At 50.6% G+C, this 21998-nt stretch overlaps 1 protein-coding gene across 2 annotated transcripts in view; it reads left to right on the top strand.

Annotated features, from left to right (window-relative positions):
• Positions 1-456: 456 nt before the first annotated feature.
• Positions 457-21998, top strand: part of AACS (acetoacetyl-CoA synthetase) — an 80217-nt gene continuing 58675 nt past the window's right edge. For both annotated transcript variants that reach the window (XM_003276260.4, XM_012510106.2), the window contains exons 1-3: positions 457-801; positions 8925-9028; positions 11477-11597. In XM_003276260.4, coding sequence (XP_003276308.1) covers positions 669-801; positions 8925-9028; positions 11477-11597 — 358 coding nt within the window. In that variant the 5' untranslated portion in view covers positions 457-668. The remainder of the gene's footprint in view (positions 802-8924; positions 9029-11476; positions 11598-21998) is intronic.

The raw sequence follows: 21998 nt of genomic DNA on the forward strand, positions 1-21998 counted from the left end.
ATGTATACTGTTGTATTATACTATGACATTATCTTGTGTATGTACACGATGTACTTATTTGTTAATCGTCTCCCGTTCTTCTCACACCTGTACCCCTCCTCGCCTGTTGACAGAAGGCAAGAATTTTGCTTTGTTCGCTGCTGTATCCGCAAGGCTCTCAAAGCGCCCGGAATGCCGCAGGCGCTCAGTAAGGACCTGCAGGAAGAAATAGTCAGTGAATGATGTACACGTGTAGGAAACAGCGGACTCGGACGCCTGGCTTCTCCGGCTGCCCTAGCGCCCTCCAGCTCCAGGTGAGGTCGGGGAGCTGGGGCCAAGGCACGTGGGCGCCCCTCACCCCCACGCCCCCCGGCCGCGGGCGCTGGAGCCGGCGGCTGCGAGCACTCCTTTGCGCAGCGCCGCACTCAGCGGAGGGTTACAGGCGGGAGGGCGGGGCCTGAAGGGGGCGGGGATTCGGGGCGGGGCCTGCGGGGCGGGGCCTGGGCCAAGTGGCCCGCCGGAGGCGGCGGCGGCCCTTCAGTCCGTTGTTCCCCGCCGCCGCCGTCGCTGCCCCAGCCCGGCAGGCGCTCCTGACCATCGCTTCCCCCGGTCCCAGGTCCCCGACCCTCGCCTCAGCCCCGGCCCCTGGTCCCCAGCCCTCGTCGCAGCCCCGGCCGCCCGCCGCCGCCATGTCCAAGGAGGGGCGCCCCGGTCCGGAGGAGATCCTGGAGTGCCAGGTGATGTGGGAGCCTGACAGTAAGAAGAACACGCAGATGGACCGCTTCCGGGCGGCTGTGGGCGCCGCCTGCGGCCTGGCGCTGGGTGAGAGTCGGGCGTGCGGCCGGGCCTGCGGGGGATGGGCAGGGGCCGTGCAGGGTGGTTAGGTGGTCTCCCCATGGCTAGTTTCATGCTTCTGGGGTTGGAGGAGCCACTTGATGGCGGGGAGGCCTTCTGACTGCGGGGTTCCCCCCAGTCTTGGGGAACATCACCCCTCCACAGCACCTCCTGGCACTTCCTGACTCTGCAGCGTCTCCTCTGCATGTGGGAGTCACCCTCTCCCCGGGAGAGTCACCCCTCGGGAGGGCCAGCTGCCTGTTGACTGTGTGATCCCCTGCTAGGCTTTCCTACCTGTGAGGTGCTCCCTGGAGTCTTGACCTCCAGCCTGTGGGGGCTTCCCCCGGACATAGGGCCTTTTTGACTTGCAGCTCTTCCTCTGTTTGTGGGGGTCCCTTGCCAGTCCCCAGTGCCGTGCACTCTGCCTCCCTGACCTCCCCCATCTCCAGCTGCCCCTGCTGGAGGCCAGCACCTAGAAGGATGGTCAGGTAGGAGGCCCTGTCCACACGTCTACACTCCCAGCCCCCAAACAGAACCTAGTAAAAGACTCTCTTTCCACTCATCACCTTGAACCTCAAAAACCACCTCTCTGGGTGTGGGTGGGGCAAAGGCTCCTTCTCCGTGGGGTAACCGCTCCGGGTGCTCTTCCTGAGCTCTGGCTGGCTTGCCCAACTACCAGCTCCACCCTTCCACCCCTGCCCTCCCCCAGGTGTTCCCAGGGCTTTTTTTTTTTTTTTTTTTTTTTTTGAGACAAGAGTTTCGCTCTTGTTGCCCAGGCTGGAGTGCAATGGCGAGATCTCGGCACACTGCAACCTCTGCCTCCCGGGTTCGAGTGATTCTCCTGCCTCAGCCTCCCGAGTAGCTGGGATTACAGGCATGCGCCACCACGCCCGGCTAATTTTGTATTTTTAGTACAGACGGAGTTTCTCCATGTTGGTCAGGCTGGTCTCGAACCCCTGACCTCAGGTGATCCGATCGCCTTGGCCTCCCAAAGTGCTGGGATTACAGGTGTGAGCCACCGCGCCCGGCTTCCTAGGGGATTTTTAACTCATAGTCTCCCCTCCTCACCCCCTCCGCTGGCGCAGGGACTCCCTTGTTTCTGTTGGTGGCATCACTGTTCTTACTCAGGCTCACAGGAATGGACACCCCAGTCACCTGGCCCGCACCAGAAGTCTTCTGCCACAGCCCCATGTTGCTCGCATCTCCTCCTTTGCAGCCCCTCGCCAGGGGTTCTGGGGCCTCCTTTCCTCCTCACCGAACAGTGGTTGGTTTTCCTGCTTCCTGCTTTTCCACCCATTTGCATCCTGCTTGCTTTGCCAGAGTAATCTTGAAGCACACAGGTCTTACTTTGTCACTCCTTGGCTCAGAACTTCTCAGTGGTTCCTTGTTGACTACAGACTACAGACGGCTGCCTGGCAGCTTCCAGGCCCTCCACAGCAGGGGGGAGCTTCCACAGAGTCCCTTTCCTAGGCTAACCCAGAGCCGTTCCTCTCCTTCCCTTCCTCTCCCTTGGAGACCCGTGTAGTCTGTTGCCCCAGGGGCTTCTGGACAGCAGTTGGTAAATGAGTGTGTATTGGATTAGGGCAGCCTGGAGACTCCTGGAAGAAGCAGGAGGCTGCCATGTGGGATTATGTTCTTCCTCTGTGTCACCTTGCCTTGATTCCATCTGTTTCCTCTGCCAGTAATAACAGAATGCTGGTGTGGTGCCTGTCTAGCCCTGATGTTATGAAATAATTTCAGATCGGGCAGCCCTGTTAGATGGGTGAAACCACCTTCCTCCGTGGGAAGTGTTGAAGAGAAGGGATTTGTAATCTAACTATCTGGATTTCTTTTTTTTTTTTAAGCTTCGCTCTTCTCCCCCAGGCTGGAGTGCGATGGCGCGATCTCGGCTCATTGCAACCTCCGCCTCCCGGGTTCAAGCAATTCTCCTGCCTCAGCCTCCCGAGTAGCTGGGATTACAGGTGCCTGCCACTATGCCCGGCTAATTTTTGTATTTTTAGTATAGAGATGGGGTTTCACCATGTTGACCAGGCTGGTCTAGAACTCCTGACCTCAGGTGATCCACCTGCCTCGGCCTCCCAAAGTGCTGGGATTACAGGTGTGAGCCACTGTGCCTGGCCGACTACCTGGATTTTGAACTAGCTCTACCATTTACCAGCTGTGTGTTCAGGAGGAAATAATTGGATCTCCTCATGCCTCGTTTCCTCATCTGTAAAATGGGCATAACAGGACCTGAGTCATTGAGTCGGTGTGCAGGTGACAGGAGATGGTCAAGCCCAGTGCTCAGCTCTGCCCTGGGTCCCTGGGGTTGGGGAGTAAACATGAGCAAGTGCTGGGAGGGCCCAAGCATGGCTGCGGAGCTCCTTTCCCTCCTTCAAGGCTCTCAGACTGGTGGCCCATGGGCCAGGTCTCATCTGCAGACACACTGTTGAGTGGCCTGCATTTAAAAGTTAGGAGAGGGGGCCGGGCGTGGTGGCTCACACCTGTAGTCCTAGCACTTGGAGAAGCTGAGATGGGTGGATCTTTTGAGCCTAGGAATTTGAGACCAGCCTGGGCAACGTTGTGAAACCCCTATCTCTACAAAAAACACAAAAAATTATCTGGGCGTGGTGGCATGCACCTGTAGTCCCAGCTACTCTGGAGACTAAGGCGGGAGGGTTGCTGGAGCCCAGGAGTTGGAGGTCCCAGTGAGCCGAGATCTCACCACTGCACTGCAGCCTGGGCGACAGAGTAAGACTCTGTCTCAAATAAATAAAGGTTGGGAGACCACACATGAAAAGCAAGCTTTCCAACCTCTGAGAACCCCAAGGCCTGTCATGCTGGGTCTGCATTCCCAACGTGGCAGCATTGTCCGGAGCTTGGAGGCCCCTCCCTTTAGTTTGGAGGAGGGCATTTAGCACTGTATTTGTCCTTTTCTCCTCTTACCACTCTTGAAGGTGATTTCCACCTGCCTCTCCCCTTTCATATTCCTGGCCCTGGAAGCTTTGGGCTTTGCTTGAAGATCCGGCTCAAATGCTGTCTTCTTTTTGATTATTCTCTTTGAATATTTCTGCCTTCCCTCTTCTCTCCAAGAACATGTAATTTGGGCTTTCATTCTGCCCTGCCTTTTTGTGTATTTGTGAGCATTCTTTTTTTTTTTTTTGAGATGGAGTCTCGCTCTGTCACCCAGGCTGGAGTGTAGCGGCGCGATCTCGGCTTACTGCAACCTCCGCCTCCTGGGTTCAAGCAATTCTCCTGCCTCAGCCTCCTAATTAGCTGGGATTACAGGCATGCGCCACCAAGCCCGGCTAATTTTTTTGTATTTTTAGTAGACATGGGGTTTCACCATATTGGCCAGGCTGGTCTCGAACTCCTGACCTTGTGATCCACCCACCTCGACCTCCCAAAGTGCTGGGATTGCAGGTGTGAGCCACCGCGCCCGGCTGTGAGCATTCTTATTGCTTAAAGACAGTACCCGCAAACTTGTATCCTCTCCTCTGTGTCCCAGCAGAGGCTCACTTGTAGCCTGTATACAGTATGGGGCCATGTAGTAGAGAGCAAGGCACACGTCCTCAGCAGCCTTGCTCCAGCCCTGCAGGCTTCAGGGAGGAAGGGAGGGGCATTCCCCACTCTCCGTGAGCCCGTCTTCCCAGACCAAGGTTGGCAGGAAGTTTCTATCCCTGCATTTTGGGAGGCTCTGGTAGGGTTACCCACCCTCTTTTCCACTACCAGAGCCACAGGTTGGTTGGCTCCTGTCACTGCTTCCAGCTGAAGCCACCTGTGCACTCCCTGCACATCCACGTGGGGCTCTGGGGTCCCCTGATGCAGACTTCCTTGGGGTCGGCTGCAGCTCCCGCCTGCCGTACGTGCCTGTGATTCCGGGCCTCTAGCAAGCTCTGGCAGACGTGCTGCATGTACTAGCCCTCTGTAATTAGGAGGCAGGGAGGTGGCACCAGTTTCAAAGGCATGCTCTTTTGGAGGACTGTGCCAAGTGTCCTTCTGTGTACCACAAGCTGCACGTCGGCTCTCTGTGCAAGCAGCTGGGATGGAGTTTGCCAACAAATAGAAGGCTTGGGCCCTGTTCTCAAATAGCTCTGGGGGGCTAGGGGAGAGATCTCATGTGAAGATAGTGCCACAAGTTAGTGGACACTGGGCTTTCCACGAATGGGGCATTGGTGTTGACATTCTGGGTACTGCACTGTTGTATGACAGATGCACCTGACGGCTGTAACTTCAGAAGAACGTGTTTTCAGAGTTCCAAGCTAAGGAATCCAGGAGTAGCCAACCTGGATTTACTCCTTGTCTGTGAGGAACATCTGAACCCCTGGCCCGTCCCATGGAACGCAGGCTCTACAGGGGGGTTGAGGCCCTTTCTTCTGGATTAAGTGAAGGTTACCAGGTGGAAGTTGCTAGGGGAGGGCGCTAAGTGAAGGTGCTGTATAAACTGCGTGCATTTTACAAGCGGTTGTGGTTCTCCTATCCAGCCTGCTGCCCCCGGACCATCCCTGTAGGTAAGTTTCCAATCAACCCTGTGTCTGGCTCACTGCTTCCAGATCTCTGGAATCTGGTGCCATCTATTGGAGTTAATAGGGGTCCAGCACAACAGCAGTGTGCTGGGTTTAGCAGAGAATGCGGTTTAGGAGGGCGGGTAGCCTGTCATCTCAGCTACTTGGGCAGCAGGGGCAGGAGGATTGCTTGAGTCCAGGACTTAGAGGCTGCAGTGAGCTATGATCATGCCACTGCGTTCCAGCCTGGACAGAAGAGTAAGATCCTGTCTCTAAGAAAATGAATAATTAGGAAAAAGGGCAGATAAAATCTTCAGCTAAGATTTGAAGGTGTAGGCTGGCCAAGGTTCTCGTAGGTGGAGAGGAAGAAGGGCTGAAAATTCAGAAGCCTGTAGGGACCAGACAGGTGCCCAAGATAATAATAGTGACTATTCAGTGAGCTCTCTGTATATGCCAGGCTCCATCTGGCACCTGATATGTATCAACTAATGTAATCCTCTCGGTAATCCTACCAAGTAGGTGGTAGTAGTAGCCCCATTTCACAGCTGAACAAACCAAGGCACGAAGTCTCAGTTAAGACTTGGTAGCTGTAGGCGGTGGAGCTGTAGTCTGGTTAGTTGTTGCCTCTGGCATTTGCCTGAGGGCCCGATGAGGCAGCTGTTCCCAGTTCTAGCTAATCGTCACTATGTGGTGTGGACAATGCATTTGTTACCTATTGCTGGTGACAAATCAGCCCAAAAGTTAGTGACTTAAAACAAGAATAAACCTTTATTACCTCTCAGTTTCTGTGGGTCAGGACTGGGGAGTGGCTAGTTGGGTGGTTCTGGCTCAGGGTCCCGGAGGGGCTGCAGTGGGAATGCGCCCATCCCCGAGAGCTCACTCACACGGCGGTAAGTTAGTGCTGGTGGTGGCAGCAAGGTAGTGCAGGAGGAATCTGCCATATGCCACCTAGGACTGCGTGAGCATCCTCACTGGCTTCTGGAGCAGGTGACCCAAGAGAGCCATATGGCTGCAGTGACCCTTACAACCTGGCCTTGGAAGTCACGTTTGGCCACTTCCACAATACCCTGTTGGTGACACGGATCAGCCCTCTCAGGTTCGGAAGGGGACCATAGAGGGCCATGAATGCCTGGAGGTGACAATTATTGGCTGATGACCACAGTCAGGTACTCACTTTTCGCAGGAGAAGCCAGAATTTCATTTAAAAATGGATTTATGTGCTTGCTTTGGTAGCACATATACTAGGTAGAAAAATTAGCGTGATCCCTGCACAAGGTGGAGATGCAAATTCACGAAGTAGTCCATCAAAAAGCAAGAACAGGCTTTTAAGTGTGAGCAGATTGCGCAGGCTGAATCAGACCTGGGCTTGTGGTTGCAGCGTCCTCCCCAGTGGAGGCGGGGAGCGTGGGAGCAGAAGAGTGTGTCTGAAGAGTCGCATTTGATGAGAGGGCTGAGTTGCTGACGGTGGGAAAATTTCCACCTGAAGTCGGCCACTTTTGCTGTCGTCTCCCAGGGTCCTTGTGGTGTCAAGATGCCATTGTGGCTGCATCCTTCCAGATTCTTGGGGCTGGCTGCGTCTGCCTTCCTTAGCAATGCTGTTGGTGAATGAACTTTTGTGATAGGCTTTTGTTGTTGTTGTTCTTGTTGACAGAATTTCACTCTTGTTGCCCAGGCTGGAGTGCAGTGGCACGATCTCGGCTCACTGCAACCTCCACCTCCTGAGTTCAAGAGATACTCCTGCCTCAGCCTGCCAGGTAGCTGGGATTACAGGCATGCGCCACCACACCTAACTAATTTTTTGTATTTAGTAGAGATGGGATTTCACCATATTGGTCAGGCTGGTCTCAAACTCCTGACCTCAAGCGATCCACCCACCTTGGCCTCCCAAAGGGTTGGGATTATAGGCGTGAGCCACTGCTCCTGGCCTTTTTTTTTTTTTTTTTTTTTTTTTTTAAATGGGGTCTCACTCTGTCACCCACCCAGGCTGGAGTGCAGTGGCGGGATCATATCTCACTGCAGCCTTGAGCTTCTGGGCTAAAGCGATCCTCTCAGCTGTCCCTGCCCCAGTTCTTGTGATCCCTCCTTGTCCAGCATAACAGGACCATTCCTGGACACCACAGTCAAGAGGGGACACTGCTGAAGGGCAGGGAGCATCGTGTCTCTTCCTCTCTTCCCCACCGGGGCTGGGAACAGTGAGGATGGGCAAGCTTGACTTGACTGATGGCAGTGAGATAATTCAGCTCAGCGGTTGTATTATGCCTTTTTCCCCATTCCTGATACCTCATTGGCCATCTTCCTGATATGTTATTATATCCTTGCCAGTCTCTGCCTTCCTGGAGCCCCAGCAAGGCTGTGCTTTGAAACAGAAGCACTGTATGGCTTCCCTTGGTCCCCGATAGGATAAAATTCTCCTATCCTTAAGGACTGATTGGCTCGCTGTGGCCAATCCACTTGGATCCTACGCAGTTGAGAGGGTAAAGAGTCCTCAGCGAGGCTGGGGTCAGTTTTTCAGTGAAGTCACATTTCCTTTAGGAGTTAAATACATCTCTTTGTATCAGGTTTCCAGCTCATGTCTTGATGGTGGGGAAAAGTTGTTTTGAGTATAACTGAGTGGAATCTGCAAGGGGGAACTCCCCTGGGCATAAAAAGTTAGATTGTTGTGGATTAAAAGGAGGGAGACCTTTTACCATGTAACTTTTTTTTTTTTTTTGAGACAGAGTTTCACTCTGTCGCCCAGGCTGGAGTGCAGTGGCGTGATCTCGGCTCACTTCATCCTCGGCCTCCCAGGTTTAAGCAGTTCTCTGCGTCAGCCTCCCACGTAGCTGGGATTACAGGCACCCGCCACCGTGCTCGGCTAATTTTTTTTGTATTTTTAGTAGAGACAGGGTTTCACTATTTTGGCCAGGCTGATCTTGAGCTCCTGACCTCGTGATCCACAAAGTGCTGGGATTACAGGCGTGAGCCACCGCGTCTGGCCTCCATATAACTTTTTACACTTTCGTAATTTTGAGTCTTGTGAACATATTGCTTATTCAAAAATCAAAATAAGTAGTAACACCCCCCAACATTATACTGGCCTTGAGAAGTCATCAACAGACTACCAGTTTTGAACTTCTGGGTTTTCCAATGTATCGACTATAAATTTCCTAAGGTTATATGGTATAATAATGGTGAACTCCTAATGCCATGGTGGTAATTTCCAAGACCCTGTTCTAAGCACTTTCTACATGTGCTCATTTAAATCCTCACAACAGCCCTGTGGCTGGAGGGGGATTACTAATTATCCCCATTTTGCATTTGCCTGAGGTCACAAAGCTAATAAGTGGCAGAACCAGGATTTGAACCCGGGCATTCGGGCTCTAGAGTCTGTATTCTTAGGCATGGTGGTTAAGATATAAAATCACTGAAGATGACTCAAAACATCACCGCCTCACCTTTGTTCTTTTTGGGGACTAGTGGTGTTGGGTTTGCATCAATACAAATTAAGCTCCTTCCTCCCCCAGACCATTTCTTCTCAGATGAATTTGGCTCGCTTGGACATGCCCAAGACTCCTGAGGTGTGTCCATCTTATTAATGAATTGCCAAGATTTTCCTTCCAAGGTTAATCTGAGCTATTTCATTTTTAGAGAATTATGATGACTTGTACCATTGGTCCGTTGAGTCATATTCAGACTTCTGGGCAGAGTTCTGGAAATTCAGTGGAATTGTCTTCTCACGCGTGTATGATGAGGTAAGTAGAGATTTTCCGTGGACGTCATCCTTTTTGTGGTCGTGCTTCAAAGTGAAATGCTAATTTTGGGGAATACTGAATCGTATCTTCTTTTTACAACCTCATGCGGATGGGAAAAAGTCATTGCTCTGGAGAGCTGGCATTAAATTATCGCAGACCTCATTGAGAACTTTGCAGCCTGTTAATCCTCTGTTGTGTGGGGACCCCAGGCCCTGTCCTGGGAACTTGAGTGATCCTAAATAATAGTTTTGTTTGTTTGTTTTTAATTTTTAAATATTTGGGGCTGGGTGCAGTGGATCGCACCTATAATCCCAGCACTCTCACAGACCAAGATGGGAGGATCCCTTGAGCCCAAGAGTTCGAGTGCAGGCTAGGCAACAAAGCAAGACCCTGTCTTCAAAAAAATAAATGAGCTGGGCACGGTGGTGCATGCCTGTGGTCCCACCTACTCAGGAGGCTGAGGTGGGAGGATCGGTTGAGCCCAGGAGGTCGAGGCTGCAGTGAGCTGTGGTTGCACCACTGCACTCCAGCCTGGGCAATAGAGCCAGACCCTGTCTCAAAAAAAAAAAAAAAAAGGTTTAATTATGTTAAAATACATATATCATAAACTATTGTGTAACCATCTTAACTTTTTTTTTTTTTTTTTTTTTTGAGTCAGAGTCTGGCTCTGTCCCCCAGGCTGGAGTGCAGTGGCACCATCTCGGCTCACTGCAAGCTCCGCCTCCCGGGTTCATGCCATTCTCCTGCCTCAGTCTCCCGAGTAGCTGGGACTACAGGCGCCCGCCACCACGCCCGGCTAATTTTTTTGTATTTTTAGTAGAGACAGGGTTTTGCCATGTTGCCCAGGCTAGCCTCAAACTCCCAACCTTGGGTGATCCACCTGCCAATCTCAAAGTGCTGGGATTACAGGCATGAGCCACCGTGCCTGGCCACACTGTCATAGTTTTTTTTGTTTTTTTTTTTTTTTTTTTTTTTTTTGAGACGGAGTCTTGCTCTTTCATCAGGCTGGAGTGCAGTTGTGTGATCTCGGCTCACTGCAGCCTTCAACACCCTGGTTCAAGCGATTCTCCTGCCTCACCCTCCCGAGTAGCTGGGATTACAGGCATGTGCCACCACGCCCAGCTAATTTTTGTATTTTTAGTAGAGACGGAGTTTAACCATGTTGGCCAGGATGGTCTCGATCTCCTGACCTCGTGATCTGCCTGCCTCAGCCTTCCAAAGTGCTGGGATTACAGGCATGAGCCACCACGCCCAGCAGTAGTTTTTTTTTTTTTTTTTTGAGACGGAGTCTCGCTCTCTCACCCAGGCTGGAGTGCAGTGGCGCTATCTTGGCTCGCTGCAAGCTCCGCCTCCCGGGTTCACACCATTCTCCTGCCTCAGCCTCTCCGAGTAGCTGGTACTACAGGCGCCCGCCACCATGCCCGGCTAATTTTTTGGTACTTTTAGTAGAGACGGGGTTTCACTGTGGTCTCGATCTCCTGACCTCGTGATCCACCTGCCTCGGCCTCCCAAAGTGCTGGGATTACAAGCGTGAGCCACCGCGCCCGGCCAGCAGTAGTTTTTTAAACTATTAGGAGTTTCATTCTTTCTTTTTCTTTGAGACTGAGTCTCACTTTGTCACCCAGGCTGGAGTGCAGTGGCGCGATCTTGGCTCACAGCAAGCTCCGCCTCCCGGGTTCCCGCCATTCTCCTGCCTCAGCCTCCCCAGCAGCTGGGACTACAGGTGCATGCTGCCATGCCTGGCTAATTTTTGTATTTTTAGTAGAGACGGGGTTTCACCGTGTTAGCCAGGATGGTCTCGAGCTCCTGACTTTGTGATCCGCCCGCCTTGGCCTCCCAAAGTGCGGGGATTACCGGCATGAGCCACTGCGCCCGGCTGGAGTTTTGTTACTTTTTTAACGTGCAGTTTAGAAAAACTTTTCAACTCCTTACACTGTGAATCAATCAATATCTGGAAAAAGGGAGTCCTGCCGTTCAAAGTCAAATTTATTGTCTCTTTGGGGCAAACCATTTTGAAATGTTGATTTTTTTGGGACTTTGACAATAAAAATCAAGGTTCCAGCACTCCAAGGAAGGAAGTAAAGGCTGAAACCCCCAAAAGTTGTGGGCAAGGGGCAGGTAGTCCCAGAGCTTGCTCTCCTGGTTTCCGTGTGTCTGGGCAGAGCCTGACGTGTTGGGCGGCGTCTTTGTCTTCAGGATCTCTCACTGAGTAGGTGCTTAATGAATGTTTGTGGAACACATACGTTACAGGGGATGGTTGTTTTCCGTTGGCATTAATCCCTATTTTCAGTTTCTAGCCTTTAGGCCAGTTCAGAGTTCAGTCCATAAAATGATTTAAAAAATGCTCTGGACCAATGAGTGAGCTGGCTTCCCAGGAAGCAGAATCGCTTTTGCTGATTTGTGGCGTAGTCTCGTGTGTGCATCTTGGTTTCTTGTCATTCTCTATAGGTTGTGGACACATCGAAAGGAATCGCAGATGTCCCCGAGTGGTTCAAAGGCAGTCGGCTCAACTATGCAGAAAACCTCCTGCGGCACAAAGAGAATGACAGAGTTGCCCTTTACGTTGCAAGTAAGTCCTGATGGCGAGACGTGGGGTTTCCTCTGTGGAAGTTCTAGATGGTGCATGCATGTGGTGCCACATATTTGGAGAGACAGGATTTCCAAACCATATGTTGGCACCTTTATTACGTAATTAAGATTTCTGTTGACTTTATTTTTGCTGGGGAGGGGAAAGGGCCAGTGTGTGGTCATGCTTTATGGGCAAAATGGAGATGCTCAGTATTAAGTAACTAGCTTGTGTCACACAGAAAGTTAGTGATGGAACTATAACTAGAATCTCTTCCCATTGGCTTTTCCTTTTAAAATAAAGTTGAGCCTGGGCGCAGAGGCCGGGTGTGGTGGCCCAGGCTGGAGTGCATTGGTTCGATCATGGATGGCTCACTGCAGCCTCAATCTCCCAGGCTCAAGCAATCCTCCCACCTCAGCTTCCTGAGTAGCTGGGACTCGGGACTATGCACACCACTATGCATGGCTGATTTTCTTTCTTTCTTTTTCTTTTTTTTTTTTTTTTAAGTAGAGACAGGGTCTCGCTATGTTGCCCAGGCAGGTCTTGAAATCTTGGGCTCAAGCAGTCCTCTCATCTTGGTTTCCCAGAGTGTTGGGAATTCAGACATGAGCTACTGCACCTGGCCCCTGTGCAGCTTTTAAAAATTTATTATTATTATTTTTAAATTGTATGTTCCACTTTGGGAGGCCGAGGTGGGCGGATCACGAGGTCAGGAGATCGAGACCATCCTGGCTAACACGGTGAAACCCCGTCTCTACTAAAAATACAAAAAATTAGCTGGGCGTGGTGGCGGGCGACTGTAGTCCCAGCTACTCTGGAGGCTGAGGCAGGAGAATGGCGTGAACCCGGAGGCGGAGCTTGCAGTGAGCTGAAATTGCACTACTGCACTCCAGCCTGGGCAACAGAGCGAGACTCTGTCTCAAAGAAAAAAAATAGTATGTTCAGCAAGAGTTTATTGGACACTCATTGTGTCTAAGACATCTTGTAATGTAAGACTCAGAAAGAAACTGAAGTCGTGTTCTGCCTCCAGAATATTACATTCTAATCATGGAAATAAGGCCAACATACACAGAAACAGTTGACAATCTATATTAAATGCCAGATTGAGTATCCGAGTTGGCAATTTTTTTTTTTGAGATGGAATCTTCCTCTGTTGCCAAGGCTGGAATGCAGTGATCTCAGTTTGCTGCAACCTCTGCCTCCTGCGTTCAGGTGATTCTCCTGCCTCAGCCTCCCCAAGTAGCTGGGATTACAGGCGAGCACCACCACGGCTGGCTAATTTTTGTAGTTTTAGTAGAGGTGGGGTTTCCCCATGTTGGCCAGGCTGGTCTCGAACTCCTGACCTCAGGTAATTCCCCCCGCCTTGGCCTCCTAAAGTGCTGGGATTACAGGCGTGAGCCACCATGCCCGGCCCGAGTTGGCAATTTTTATTAGAAGCCAGAGAAAGATTAATTCACCGTGGTATAAAATACTCATCAGAAACTTCACTCACTCCCTAGATCAGCACAAGAAACCAAACCAGTGGAAACAGGCAGTGAGTGGCCCTGCCCAGGCTACAGAGCAGGGCCTCCCTTCTGCCACTGTGGGAAGGACTAGCAGCCCCTGTGCAGTTGTTAAAGATCATGGCAGTCCAGTTCCCACCGAGACTTACTGGGACACATCTTCCAGGGCTGGGGCCCAGGCTTCCATGTGTTTTCAAAGCCCCTGGGCACTTCTGGTGCACATTCCTGGTGAAGAGCCGTGGAGCGAAGTCTCGACGTACCATTTGGGGCTGGTCAGTGTTCCATTGCTGTTTTCCTTGGTTCTCAGCCTTGACACGGTCAGGGCAGAGTAGATAGGTGGTCTGGGGTCAGGGCTCTGACTGGCTCTCCCTTGCCCTTTGCGTGCCCACCTGTCTGTTCATCCATTCATTCCTCAGATCTGTATTAAATGCCTCCTTAGGGCTGGGTGCAGTGGCTCACGCCTGTAATCCCAGCACTTTGGGAGGCCGAGGCGGGCAGATCACCTGAAGTCAGGAGTTTGAGACCAGCCTGTCCAACATAGTGAAACCCATTTCTACTAAAAATACAAAAAATTAGCCAGGCGTGGTGGCGGGTGCCCGTAATCCCAGCTACTTGGGAGGCTGAGGCAGGAGAATTGCTTGAACCCGAGAGGCAGAGGTTGCAGTGAGCCGAGATTGCGCCATTGCCCTCCATCCTGGGTGACAGAGCGAGATTCCATCCCAAAAAAAAAAAAAAAAAAAAAAAAAAAAAAAAAAAAAAAAAAAAAAAAAAGGCCTCCTCTGCAAGGTGCCAGGAAGACAGCGTTGAACGGGATAGACAAGCTCCCTGCCCTGGGAGAGGCTGATGTTCTGGGGGGAAAGCGTGGTGGTTTAACAATAAGTAAGAAAGCATATGCTTGGAAGAATAAGTAAAGCATCGTGATGGGAAAGGGATGATGGGGTGGGGTGCAGGGCTGTTTTAGACAGGGCTGCCAGGGAAAGCCCATTTGGAGGAGTCGATGGAACTTGAAGAAGCCTTCCTCTGGCTGACCCCTGTACCTGGAATCTCCTCCCCACACCTCTGCAGAAGTCATGTTCCCAGGCACAGGGAACAGCCAGAAGAAGACCCTGGGCTGGAGGAGGCTCTGTGGCTGTGGGGAACAGCCAGGAAGGCTGAGCTGGGGGGCCTCGGTGGTGGGTCCAGGAGTGTGGGGAGGTGTGAGAGGGAGTGGGCCGTCGTCAGGGTTCTGAGCAAGGGCTGGGTGATCCCGTGGTGACCTGGCTCCTGGGTGGAGAACGGGAAGGGATTGCCTCATGGGAAAGGAGACTTAGGGGACTGCTGTGTGCTCCATCTCTGCGTCCCCAGGGTCACCCCTCTGACAGGGTCTCACTCTGTTGCCTAGGCTGGAGTGCAGTGGCACGATCGTGGCTCACTGCAGCCTCGACTTCCCAGGCTCAAGCGATCCTCCCACCTCAGCCTCCTGAGTAGCTGGGATCACAGGCATGCACCACTGTGTCCGGCTAATTTTTTTTAAAGTTTTTTTGTAGAAATGAAGTTTTGCCATGTTGCTCAGGCTGGTCTCGAACTCCTGGGCTCAAGCAATCCACCCGCTTTGGCCTCCCAAAGTGCTGGAATTACAGGCATGAGCCACCGCGTCCAGCCAGCTCTTTTCTTCCAACTGGCATATAATTCATATACCACAGAAATACCCTTTTAAGGCACGCAGCTCAGTGGTTTTTAGCATTTTTCAAGAGGTTATGCAGCCACCACCCCTAGTTCCAGAACATTTCCATTTTCCAAAAGGAAACCCCATACCAATTAGCAGTCACTCTCTGTTCCTGCCTCCCCCAGCTCCTGGCACCCACCTCTCTGCTTTCTTTCCTGGGTTTCCCTGTTCTGGACATTTTGTATAATTGGATCATACGATATGTGGCCTTTTGTGATTGGCTGCTTTCGCTCAGCACAGTGTTACCAAGGTTCATCCACATTGTAGCATGGATCAGTACTTCATTCCTTTTATGTCCTAATAATCTTCCACAGTACAGACAGAGCACATGTCATTGATCGCTAAGAGGCTCCTATGAGACTGGCCTGCCCCAGGCACTGCAGTGCATGTGGGAACCTCCCTAGGGTGCCAACCCAGTCACCTCTTTCGTAATCCTGAGGAGAACGAGAACGCTGCGTCTCTTTTCTTTTCCTGGTCCCTTTAAATGTGTGTGCTTTAAGCCAATGTCTCAGACACTTCATGAGGTCCTGGTTTCTCCTGGAAACTGGGAACGGTCAAATGTGAATCCTTAAAAAAAAACCCCAAAACCCAAAACTAAAAATCTAAACCCAAAACTAAAAAACTAAAAATATGCTTGATTCCTAGTGATGAAATAAGCCAGTCTTCCCAGAACTTGTAATACGGGTGTCTGGGTGGAGACTGAACTGGGTGGGGTGTCTCTCTCTCTCTCTCTTTCTGAGTTATATACAGTATTGGCTGAACCCAGCCAGTTGCCTTTTATTTTTTTAAACCCAGCCCTGTCTTGAGGGTGGGTTAAGGAGGTAGGGTTATAATTCTGTGTCTGTTTCACACCCCCTACCCCTTTACCTTAGCCTCTCTCCTCTTCACTCCCACCATCTCTTCTCTGTTCAATATTTGAGTCCCCCTCCTTTTTTTAAAATTATTTATTATTTATTTATTTATTTAGAGATGGAGTCTTGCTCTGTCATCCAGACTGGAGTGCAGTGGCTCGATCTTGGCTCACTGCAAGCTCCGCCTCTTGGGTTCATGCCATTCTCCTGCCTTAGCCTCCCGAGTAGCTGGGACTACAGACGCCTGCCACCACGCCTGGCTAATTTTTTGTATTTTTAGTAGAGACGGGGTTTCACCGTGTTAGCCAGGATGGTCTCGATCTCCTGACCTCGTGATCCACCCGCCTCGGCCTCCCAAAGTGCTGGGATTACAGGTGGGAGCCACCGTGCCTGCCCTTTTTATTTTATTTTATTTTGAGATGGAGTCTCACTCTGTCACCCAGGCTGGAGTGCAGTGTCGTGATCACGGTTCACTGCAATTTCCACGTCCCCAGTTCAAGCCATCCTTCCACCTCAGCCTCCCGAGTAGCTAGGGTTGCACGCATGCGCCACCACACTGGCTAATTTTTGTATTTTTAGTAGAGATGAGGTTTCTCACCATGTTGGCCAGGCTGGTCTCGAACTCCTGACCTCAAGTGATCCGCCTGCCTCAGCCTCTGAAAGTGTTGGGATTACAGGCGTGAACCACCACGCCTGGCAGAGCCCCTTCTTTTAATGAGCAATTCCCTTATAATTGCAGTGGGAATAAGGACCCTCATGCCACTGATCACAGTTAGTTTACAAATCGCATCCCTTACTTAAGCAGGGGCCTGAGCAGCCGATTATTGGCTTGGGGGCTTTAAGATCATTGTGTTTCGTTTTCTGCATATTTTCCTGACTTGTTCCTTACCCAGCTGGGTGCAGGTGCTCACAGAGCTCTGCTCCATGCTCACTCAGGCGTTCTCAGCAGAACTCATCTCTCCTATGGGTAATTCTCATCGAGGTCATGTGGTGCCCCGTTTAAAAAAATACATATATGTGCACAATTGCTTTCATGCTCCAGCGAGTGGAGCAAACATGCATTAGCGCATCCGTGTTGAGATTGTTAGAACAGCTGCCTGCGCAGCACATTTTGCTTTTGAAGAGTAGCTATCAGCTTACCGAGTGTTTTCACGTGATAGAAAGTTTTCTGGGCTGGGGATGTGGGAGAGGTAACGAAAAGGCTACCCCAGGGCAGCAAGGAAAGGATGAAGGGCAGACGCATACAACTCTAGGCAAATAGGGAAAAAAAAATGAGTTTTTTTTTTTTTTTTTGAGATGGAGTTTCACTCTTGTTGCCCAGGCTGGAGTGCAATGGCATCATCTTGGCTCACTGCAGCCTCCGCCTCGTGGGTTCAAGATATTCTTCTGCCTCAGCCTCCCAAGTAGCTGGGATTACAGGCACGTGCCAGCTATGCCTAGCTAATTTTTGTATTTTTAGTAGAGAGGGGTTTCACCATATTGGCCAGGCTTGTCTTGAACTCCTGACCTCAAGTGATTCACCTGCCTCCCAAAGTGCTGAGATTATAGGCATGAGCCACTGTGTCCGGCCTGATTTTTTTTTTTTTTTTTTTTTTTTTTTTTTGAGATAGGGTCTTGATCTGTTGCCCAGATTGGAGTGCAGCGGTGCAGTCACGACTCACTGCAGCCTTGACCTCCTGGGCTCAAGCAAGTTTACCACCTCAGCCTCCCAAGTAACTGGGACCACAGGTACTTAACCACTGTGCCTGGTCTTTCTTTTTTTTTTTTTTTTTTTAAGAGATGGGGTCAAGGCCGGGCGCGGTGGCTCACGCCTGTAATCCCAGCACTTTGGGAGGCTGAGGCGGGCGGATCACGAGGTCAGGAGATCGAGACCATCCTGGCTAACACAGTGAAACCCCATCTCTACTAAAAATACAAAAAATTAGCTGGGCGTGGTGGCGGGCGCCTGTAGTCCCAGCTACTTGGGAGGCTGAGGCAGGAGAATGGCATGAACCCAGGAGGCGGAGCTTGCAGTGAGCCGAGATCGTGCCATTGCATTCCAGCCTGGGGGACAGAGTGAGACTAAAAAAAAAGAAAAGAGATGGGGTCTCCCCATGTTGCCTAGGCTGGTCTCGAACTCCTGGGCTCAAGTGATCCTCCCATCTCAGCCTCCCAAAGTGCTGGGATTACAGGTGTGAGCTATAACACCTGGCTGGAAAAAGCCAGATTTATGCCAAAGGGAAATTAGGATGTTTATTCACTTTCTAAAAGAGATAATTTGCCAGCGTGGTGGCTCACACCTGTAATCCCAGCACTTTGGGAGGCTGAGGCGGGTGGATCACAAGGTCAGGAGTTCAAGACCAGCCTGGCCAACATGATGAAAGCCCGTCTCTACTAAAAATACAAAAATTAGCTTGGTGTGGTGGCGGGTGCCTGTAGTACCAGCTACTCGGGAGGCTGAGGCAGGAGAATCGCTTGAACCTGGGAGGCAGAGGTTGCAGTGAGCTGAGATGGTGCCACTGCACTCCAGCCTGGGCGATAGAGCGAGACTCTGTCTCTCTCTCTCACACACACACACACACACACACACACACACACACACAGAGAATTCATATTATAGAACTGAAAAGCGGTGACCAATCAGGAGCAAAATATTTGCATCAAGGGTAATGGTCAAAAGGGTAACTTCTATACTGTAGAAATTATCTTCAGATCATTTTCCTGTACCTTCACAACACTGGGTCTTACTTGTGTTAGTTGTCTTTCCATGTCATAGATTACCTGAAAGCCATAGCTTAGAACAAACATTTCTTACCTCCCAGTTTCTGTGGGTTACAAATCCAGCAGTGGCTTAGCTGGGTGATCATCACTCATCAAGTTGCAGTGAGTATGTTGGCAGGGGCTGCAGGCATCTGAAGGCTCGACTGAGGCTAGAGGAACCACATCCAAGATGGTGTGCTCACATGGCTGTTGGTGGGAGGCCTCGTTCCTCCTTGTGTGGGCTGCCTCCTCCAGAGGCTGCCTCAGTGATCTCACAGCATGGCCGCTGGCATCCCCTAGAGTGAGCCAGATGGGAACCGCACTGTATCTTATGACCACAGCTCAGAAGTCATTGTCATTTCCACAGTAACCCATCGATTCCCCAGGTCAGGTGTGAATACCAGCGGGCAGGGGTCACTAGGGGGCTGTTGTGGAGGCTGGCTACACACTGTCCCTTCCCATTTGTACAGTCTGTTAGGTGAAAATTGGTATCTTCCTGTTTTAACATACATTTCTTTGATAACTAGGGTGGTTGATCATTTTATTTTTTTATTTTTTTCTGCACTATCAAAGTTTTTGACAGTGAGCTTGTGTCACTTTTAATCTTCTAAAAAATTATACTACTGAGCAATAAAATAAGTGAATTTTTTTTTTTTGAGACGGAGTCTTTCTCTGTCCCCCAGGCTGGAGTGCAGTGGTGCGATCTCGGCTCACTGCAAGCTCTGCCTCCCGGGTTCACGCCATTCTCCTGCCTCAGCCTCCCGAGTAGCTGGGACTACAGGCGCCCGCCAACATACCTGGCTAATTTTTTTTGTATTTTTTTTTTAGTAGAGACGGGGTTTCACCATGTTAGCCAGGATGGTCTCGATCTCCTGACCTTGTGATCCGCCCGCCTCGGCCTCCCAAAGTGCTGGGATTAGAGGCTTGAGCCACCGCGCCCGGCCACAAAATAAGTGAATTTTATTGTTTGTTTTTTTGTTTTTGTTTTTTTGAGACAGAGTCTCACTCGGTTGCCAAGGCTGGAGTGCAGTGGCACCATGTTGGCTCACTGCAACCTCCATCTCCTGGGTTCAAGCAATTCTCCTGCCTCAGCCACCCGAGTAGCTGGGATTACAGGTGTCCACCACCACGCCTGGCTAATTTTTATATTTTTAGTAGAGACGGGGTTTCACCACGTTGGCCAGGCTGGTCTTGAACTCCTGACCTCAGGTGATCCACCCACCTCAACCTCCCAAAGTGCTGGGATTACAGGTGTGAGCCACCGTGCCCGGCCTAGAAGTGAATTATTGATGCATGCAATAACTTAAGTGAATTTTAGTGGCATTGCACCAAGTGAAAAATGCCAATCTTAAAAGGTCACCTTCTGGCTGGGTGCGGTGGCTCGCGCCTGTAATCTCAGCATATTGGGAGTTCGAGGTGGGTGGATCACCTGAGGTCAGGAGTTTGAGATTAGCCTGACCAACATGGTGAAACCCCGTCTCTACTAAAAATACAAAAATTAGGTGCAGGTGCCTGTAATCCCAGCTAACTGGGAGGCTGAGGCAGGAGAATTGCTTGAACCTGGGAGGTGGAGGGTGCAGTGAGCTGAGATCGCACCACTACACACCAGCCTAGGCAACAGAGCAAGACTCCGTCTCAAAAAAAAAAAAAAGGATCACTTTCTATATTTCATGTAACATTTTTCCCTCCCTCCCTCACTTCCTCCCCTCCTTTCCTTCTTTCCTTTCCTTTCTTTCCTTCCCTTTCTTTCTTTCTCTTTGACAGGGTCTCACTCTGTTGCTCAGGCTGGAGTGCAGTGGTACGAACATAGGTCACTGCAGCCTTAAACCTCTGGGCTCAAGTGATCGTCCCATCTCAGCCTCCCAAGTAGCTAGGGCTACAGGTATACACCACCACGCCTGGCTAGTTTTTACATTTTTTTTTTTTTCCAAGACAGGGTCTCACTCTGTTGCCCAGGCTGGAGTGCAGTGGTGTGATCTCAGCTCATGGCAGCCTCAACCTTCTGAGCTCAGGTGATCCTCCCACGTCAGTATCCCGAGTAGATAGGACTACAGGTGTGCACCACCATGCTTGGCTAGTTTTTTAAAAAATTTTTTGTAGAGACGAGGTTTTACCATGTTGTCCAGGCTGGTCTCGAACTCCTGAACTCAAGCAACCTGCCCACCTTGGCCTCCCACAGTACTGGCATTACAGGCATGAGCCACCCTGCCTAGCCTTAGTTTTAACATTTTTTGTTAAATGTTAAGATAGTGAGATGGAGTCTCACTATCTTACACAGGCTGGTCTTGAACTCCTAACCTCACGTGGTCTTCCTGCCTTAACCTCTCAAAGAGCAGGGATGATAGACATGAACTACTTCTCTCAGCCTATATAACATTCTTGAAATGGCAGAATTATAGAGCTAGAGTATATGTAAGTGATTGCCCGGGGTGGGGGTGGTGTAGGGGTCAGGGATGACTGTAAAGGGGCAACAGGAGGGAAGGGTTTGGGGTGGTAGAAATGTCCTATATCTCAATTGTAGTGGTTGCAGGAAATTCCCTAAGGTGACAGAGAACCGCACATGCATGTTGCATCCACGTCTGTTTCCTAGAACCACGCACATGCACATTGCATCCATGTCTGTTTCGTGGAACCATGCACACGCACGTTGCGTCCACGTCTGTTTCCCGGAACCACACACGTGCACATTGCATCCATGTCTGTTTCGTGGAACCACTCACGTGCACATTGCATCCACGTCTGTTTTGTGGAACCACATGTGCACATTGCATCCACGTCTTTCATGGAACCATACACATGCCTATTGCATCCACATCTGTTTCGTGGAACCACACACGTGCACGTTGCATCCACATCTGTTTCGTGGAACCACGCACGTGCACGTTGCATCCACGTCTGTTTCATGGAACCACACACATGCACGTTGCATCCACGTCTGTTTCGTGGAATCACGCACATGTACATCACATCCACGTCTGTTTTGTGGAACTACACACATGCATGTTGCATCCATTTATGTTTCCTGTCTTTGCTGGTGTACTCTGGTTATGGAGGATGTAACCACTGGGGAAGCAGGGTGAGGGGGACATAGGACCTCTCTGTACTTTCTTTGAAACTTCTTGTGAATCTGTAATTAAAAAAGAAAAAACCCCACAATTATAATCAAAGGATTCTTCAGTTAATAAAAGCATTTCCAGTAGAAAATCTTATTTATTTATTTATTTTGAGACAGGTTCTTGCACTGTTGCTCAGGCTGGAGGTCAGTGGTGTGGGCATGGCTCACGTGATCCTTCGCCTCAGCCTCCTGAGTAGCTGGGACTACAGATGCGTGCCACTATGCCTGGCTAATGTTTACGTTTTTGGTAGAGATGGAGGTCTCACTCTGTTATCAGGGCTGGTCTTGAACTCCTGGGCTCAAGCAGTCCTCCCACCTCAGCTTCCCAAAGTGCTGAGATCATAGGCATGAGCCCCTGCACACGGCCTAATAGAGAATATTTATGCAGCACATGTTGTTAGTGTATTTTCTCGGCTGACTCTCACAGCCTTTCTTCTGCGTGAGGTTAAGTTGACCTGTATTTTGCTTGTGTTCCCTGCGTCTGTTTTCCCT

This window comes from Nomascus leucogenys, chromosome 10, assembly GCF_006542625.1.
Source record: "Nomascus leucogenys isolate Asia chromosome 10, Asia_NLE_v1, whole genome shotgun sequence".
NCBI classification, from domain to species: domain Eukaryota; kingdom Metazoa; phylum Chordata; class Mammalia; order Primates; family Hylobatidae; genus Nomascus; species Nomascus leucogenys.